This window comes from Furipterus horrens, unplaced genomic scaffold (assembly GCF_987537825.1).
Source record: "Furipterus horrens unplaced genomic scaffold, mFurHor1.1.pri manual_scaffold_2, whole genome shotgun sequence".
Classification (NCBI taxonomy): domain Eukaryota; kingdom Metazoa; phylum Chordata; class Mammalia; order Chiroptera; family Furipteridae; genus Furipterus; species Furipterus horrens.
In genome coordinates this window covers 102,125-108,416 of record NW_028327172.1, presented here as the reverse complement: position 1 = coordinate 108,416, position 6,292 = coordinate 102,125, and the positions used below count along the sequence as shown (strand labels likewise).

Here is a 6,292-nt window from a genome sequence, read left to right as displayed (position 1 = left end):
TGTGCCCTGCAGCCTTCTGCAGCTGATGGGGGCCTTGGGGTCAAGGGTGCTCTGAGCCAGGGCCTCTGTTCCTCAGATGAACTCATCCTGGGTCAGGGCTCAGACCTCTGGGAAGGAGGGAGCCTCACCCCAAACCTCCTTCCATTTGTTGCCCCCAGCTGTGGGGCAGGGGCAGGTAAGCCCAGAGGAGAAGCTCCACCCCACCCCCAGGGCAGCAAGCAGGTGGGTGGGGGTTGGGCTCACCCCAGGGGCCGGCTGGGACTCTGACAGGACCCCTCCCCAGGTACAAGCACCGCACTGTCACGGACACGTCCTTTATTGCATTCGCTGCAGGCACATGCGCCTATAGACGGCGGTGAGAAGGGGACGCCTCCAGCTACCGGCCCCACTAGTAGCCTCTGTAATAGTTTCTGTTCTCGTAACGTTGGTACTGAGTACTCAACGCCAGCAAGCCAGTGGCCATAAGAATGATTAAAATGATGATCAGAAGGACGCTCAAGACCAGGGCCCAGATGTTCAGGCACTTGGCGGTGGACGCATAGCTCTGGGCCCCGGTCATGTCACGCACCATCTTCCGGTCCCTCGCCTGTGGGAGAAGAGAGGGTGAGGGGGGCGTGGAGCGGGTCCTGGGGGAGCCAGGTGCTGAGACGCAGGTCCTCCCTGCAGGTCCCTGCCCAGAGCAGCCCCCACCTGCCCCTCAGCAGGTCAGGACCCTCCTCTGCCCGCTCCCTGGAGCCTGAGCAGGTCAGGGCCTCATGGGTCCTCCCTCAGAGACTCTTAGCCTCGCGGGGGGCGCCGGGGCTGGCCTCTCATCCACCAGGGGTCAGGGTGTAGGAGTCCCTTTGGTCTTTCTGACACAGCTACTGTCTGGGATTGTCAGTAGGGAATTGTGTGGACTCCTGGGGACAAGGGCTGACTTTGCCCTTCGAGTGCACCCCGTGCAGCCTCATGGTGACCACACACACACATGCGCACACACAAACACATATGCACACACATGGGCTCTCCACCCCTCAGGGCCGTGTGGCAGGAGACCTCTGCGGGCTCACACCACCACCCACCTTCACGGAGTAGGCGAACGCCACGAAGCCCAGGCAGCAGGTGTTGAAGAAGATGGTGTTGAACAGGGACCAGACGATGTGGTCGGGCACCGTGGTCTCCATTTGGATGTTGACCACGGTGGACATCACGGGTTGTGGTCCCTGGAAGGCCCCCAGGTTGGCCACCTCGTGTTCCTCCCTGATCATCTCAGGCTCTGGGGAGCAGGTACGTTCCCAAGTGAAGAAGTGGACGCTTCCTGCAGCAGAGACCTGAGCAGGGTGGATTTAGGTGCTGGGACAGAGCTCAGGCCCCTCCCTCTCTGGGGTAGTTCTGATTTCTCAGAAGTTCTATTTCCTGGGGTTTTCAAAATTGGTGATTTCACTGGGTACTAGGAAGGTGGAAGAAACCCATGTGTGAGGGCACAGGAGGACACATTAGGAGGAAATTGTGAGGTTTCCTGTCCCTGTCCCTCAGGTTAGCTCTTGACTCATTTAGGGCTGTGGTGGCCCTGGAGACTTTCTCCAGCCTGGTGACACCCTCCCCACCCCCACTTTCCCCACCCCGGGCCCAGGACTGTGCAGGTCTCCCTGTCCCCGTGTAGGGCCCCTGCCAGTGGTCACGCTCACCCCACCCTCCAGCCCAGGGGAGACCCGCCCACAGCCCACACCACAGCTGCCACAGGCCTCCTCTCCCACGTCCAGGCTCCAGGTGGGGCTGGGTGCCTCCTGGGTGCAGCCCAGGACCCTGCAGCCCCCGTTGCCGGCCCCCTGGGGGCTCAGCAGGGTCCCCGAGAGCAAAGACATGGGTGGGCGCTCGGTGACACCAGGAGGCAGCTGTGCTGGGACAGGGACGATTCCAGGGCCCTGGTGGCAGCGTGTGTGGGCCTCTCGCTCCTCCCTCCCTCCCGCCCCCCATCACTGTGCAGAGGGGCTGCTGGGGCACTTACAGGACACGCTGCAGGTGGACAGGAGGCGCCCCGACGGGGGGGCCCGGACACCCTTCTCGGGGAGAGGGTAGGGCCGCCGGGGACCGGGACTCAGCTCTTTGGAGCCACAAAGACCGAGTGGTGCTGGTGGCCACCTGCGTGTGTCACCTGTGTGGCGGACGGGGTGGGATGCCCCTCAGGACCGTGGCCTGCGCCCTGGCAGTGCAGCCCCGTCAAGGCTCCAGACCCACCTCCCGGTGCCCCAGTGGCAACCACGCGGCCCGGAGCCCTGGGTCTCCAGCGCTGGGGCCTCCTCCAGCGTCCAGGGACCGGTCACGTGAGCATCTTCCCTGTGTCCCTTCCCAGGGCAGCAGCTGCTCCCTGCAGGTGTCACCTGCTGCTCATGCCCACGGGAGACCGCCCTGCTGAGAGAGCTGGTGTGGCCCTGCATTCCTCTGGGCCCCAGTGACCCAGCAGCCACCCTGCGGGCTGAGCGGGCCGGCACCGGGCAGTCTGAGGGCGAGAGGGGGAGTCCCTGCCCCCGGTGGCTGGCCCGGGGAGAGGTTGGGGGATTGGGGCGCTGTGGCCACAAGTCCGGATGGACTGCACATGTCTGTGCCTGGGGGTGACCGTCCCCCCGTGGCCGTGGGGGCTCCAGCCACCAGCAGGGCACCCTCTCCCAGGAGGCAGCTCAATCCAGTGCCGCTTTTCCCCAGGTGGCTGATGAAGGGGACATGAGTCACCGCAGAGCACAGATGGCAGTGATCTGCAGTGAAGCAGTGGCCTTGTCACCTGTTTGAACAACCTTTACTTTCTATTAATGTAATTTATTTACTTATATTTTATGTTATTTCATTTTTGTTTCCATAAAAGTTGCATAACAAGGTTTTCTGTTGTATCTGTTTTTCAGTCTATCAATCAGTGGCGTTTGATTTTGTGACCCGTTACCACGATATCATTGCAGAATGCTTTTCTAAAATTAATTTGTAAAAAGTTTTATTGTTTTTCAATTACAGTTGTCCCATTTTTCCCCCATTGCTCCCCCCTGCCCCGCCCCCGCCCCCACCCCCACAGTCAGTCCCACCCTGTTGTCCGCGTCCGTGGGTCATTTATTCTTGTTTCTTGACAAGACCCGTCCCCTTCTTTCCCCCGCTCCCCTCTGGTCACCGTCAGTCTGTCCTTGTTTCCAGGCCTCTGGTTCTGTTTTGCTCGTTTGTTTGTTCTGTTCCTTAGGTTCCTCTCATAGGTGGGATCCTGTGGTGTTTGTCTTTCGCCGCCTGGCTTATGTCACCGAGCGTAATTCTCTCCAGTTCCATCCACGTTGTCGCAAATGGCAGGAGTTCCTGCTTTCTCTGCCGCATAGGACCCCACTGTGTGAATGCACCCCAGTTTCTGACCCCCTCACCCGCTGACGGGCACTTAGCCTGTTCCCAGCCCTTGGCTGTGGTGAACAGCGCTGCTGTGAACATAGGGGTGCCCAGGTTCTTCTGAATTGGCGTTTCAGGATTCGTAGGGTACAACCCCAGCAGTGGAATCACTGGACCAAAAGGCAGCTCCATTTTTCATTTTCTGAGGACATTTCGCACGGCCTCCCACAGCGGCTTCCCCCGTCTGTGCTCCCGCCAGCAGGGCACCGGGGCTCCTTCTCCGCGTCCTCGCCGGCACGTGTTTGCAGAATGTCTTTCTAACACAGAAAATAAATCCCACCCATGTCCTCCCTGCCCCTGGTCCTCACGTGTTTCTGTCAGTCTGTCTGTCTGTTATATTCTGCACCTTTACACGCATGGGATCGTGTGATGCGTGGTCCGTGGCGACCGGCGTGTGTCAGTTAGGAGTGTCTCGCGCCCCCTCGTGTTTCAGAGCTTCTTCCCTTTAGGGCCACATAACCCCCGTTCTGCAGATATTCAGTCTTTTTTATCAGTGACACCTTCAGGGACATTTGAGCTGTTTCCACCGTTTGTCTGCCCCCAATAATGTGGCTTTAAACACGTGGCCCAGTTTGTGTGACATGTTTCATTACTCGCCACCCAGCAGCGGGTGCAGGGGCCTCCCGGACGGCTGCGCTTCACTCTGCAAAACCGCCGCCCTGTTTTCCACGGGGGGAGCCCAGTTCCTCAGCCCCAGTCCCCGGGCACTGTTCAGGGGCCCTGCAGGTGTGGCCCGCACTGGGGGGACGCGGTCCCCAGCCCTGGGACTAGGTCTGGCCTCTCCAGGAGTCTGCCCCACCCAGGCCTCAGCCTGCTGCTCAGCTTTTTCATGTCCCCCTGTGGTGCGCCAGGAAGGCTCCGGCGCTGCAGGCGGGCTCTTGGGTGAGGCCAGGCCCTTGCTAAGAACAGTACGGTTGAAATGCTTCGCTTCCCCGCTCCACACTGGGGCCTTTGTCTTCCCGTTTAAAAGCCAGACTTGGGGACAACCTCCGTGCTGGGGGCTACTTCTGTAGGGCCTTGGACCTTGTCCAGGATGCCACGAGCTTCTGGCCTCTGGTGCTTACTGCTTCCCGAGAGTGTCCCAAGTATTTTCAAAGCGGGCGACTTGCATGACAAGACTGATACTTCTTACCACTTGTTTTTTTTTGTCTGTCCTAAGGTGCTCTGCCCCAAGTGAGACAGGGGGCAACTGGTCCAGGCGGTGAAACCCTCACAAACCCTCTCGCCCCCCGTGCGGCACAGGGCACTCTGCTCGGCCAGTGGGTCCCGCTGGCCCGGGAGGCGCCAGCCTGAGGGGGTGGCAGACGGCGGAGCAAGTCGCTCAGCCGGCGCAGGTGCCCCCATCTTTCCTGGCCCTCGGCACCATCTCCAGAGACACGTCCAAGACCCAGCTGTCCCGCAGCTGAGCCTGTCACCGCCAAAGCGTGGCAGTATGACGCTGTCCAACAGCGTGAGCCCAGACAGACATCCCCTCCGCAGGGCGGCCAGACCCACGGAGCACAGGGCCGAAACCCAGGGACGCGTGGCCTGTGAGGGCCTTGGACTCTCCGTAAACTCACTTGCCCATCAGTCATTTCTATTCATTTATTTGATATTTTATATATTGGCTTAGTGTCTCTCCCAGGACACCAAAGTGTATAAATGTATTAACACAACATTTCCGACCAGACACACACGTTACCGGTCTCTCCCCTCAGGCTGACCTCACAGCCCCACTTGAGCAGGAAGTGAAAAACGAGGCCGGCTTCTCCCACGCCCACCCAGCGCAAACAGCACCCTGTCCGGCAAAGGCGGTTTCAGTAACTTAATCTCTGCGCACAGACACGCTCCCCACAGGCCACTGGGAACGAGTCCGGGGACACGCCCAACAAATAGGGACGGCACATCAACAAAAGGTCGAAAGGGGCCCTGTTTGGGGAGGACGGGGGTTCCGTGTTGCCGCATGACGTGACTTGAAATGTCCAGTTTTCAAGCTAAAAGCACTGGGTACTCGAATAGGGGAATGCGCATGATAGGACGTGCGTGGAGACGCCCAGACCTCCAACCAGGCGCACTGCGTGAGGACCTCCCACCCTCCCTGCAGATACCCCCAACGCAAAGGAACCCACGTCGACAGATTGCGGGGGACAGCGCTTTACTGAGGGCAGAAGGGAGGCTTCGTACGGGAGCCCAGTGAGGAGTCTGAGGCTGAAAAGCACGGCATGTGACCCGGGAAATTAACGAGCGGGGCCGGGGTGTGCAGACCCGGGGGCAGGAGAAGTCAGCGGACCTGAAGGCAGGCCGGTGGGAGCGTCCAGTCCGAAACAGGAGAACAGTCAGGAAGAGGGACCCACCCTCAGAGAGGGGTGTCCCAGAGGAGGGGAGCGAGCAGAGAATGAGCGCGTGAAGGGAGAAGGCCGCAGGCTCCCAGCTTTGATGGAAAGTCCTCGTTCATTCGCACGCCCAGGAGGCTCAGCAGAGGCCGCGCAGGTCAGCCTTTGGGAGACAAGACAGACCCGCCGCAGCGGGTCAGAGCCAAGGACGCGCACACACGCCCTGAGGACAGCTGGTCTCTCCCTGTGGGTTTTTCTTGTGTCTGGACAGGCCTTCGGTGCCGTTGGCCCTGGTACACGGTCCCTGGGCAGCGTCTGTCCAAACGCGACTCCCGCTCCGAACGAGGCCGCTGGTCCCGTCCCTGCTGGGCTCCTTGAGTCAGTTTCGCAGGCTGCGTTTGGAGGGACTTGTCCGTTTCATCTGGGTTATCCAACTCGCCGGCACTCAACGGTTCGCAGTATTCGCGTACAATTCTCCTATCTCTGAATATTGGTTTAATGTCCCCACTTTCATCCGATTTTAGAAATTGGAGTCTTTTTCTTTTTTTTCTGGCTAAAAGCTGGTCAATTTTATTGATTTTTTTCAA

General features: G+C 59.8%; 1 protein-coding gene across 1 annotated transcript; it reads right to left on the bottom strand.

Moving 5' to 3' along the window:
* Positions 1-298: 298 nt before the first annotated feature.
* On the bottom strand, positions 299-1,415 carry LOC150017280 (interferon-induced transmembrane protein 3-like). Its single transcript, XM_090267410.1, has 2 exons — positions 1,062-1,415; positions 299-586 (listed from the first exon to the last, which is right to left on the bottom strand). The coding sequence occupies exons 1-2, from the start codon at positions 1,245-1,247 to the stop codon at positions 389-391; spliced, it is 384 nt and encodes a 127-aa protein (XP_090123536.1). The 5' UTR covers positions 1,248-1,415; the 3' UTR covers positions 299-388.
* Between the last annotated feature and the right edge of the window lie 4,877 nt (positions 1,416-6,292).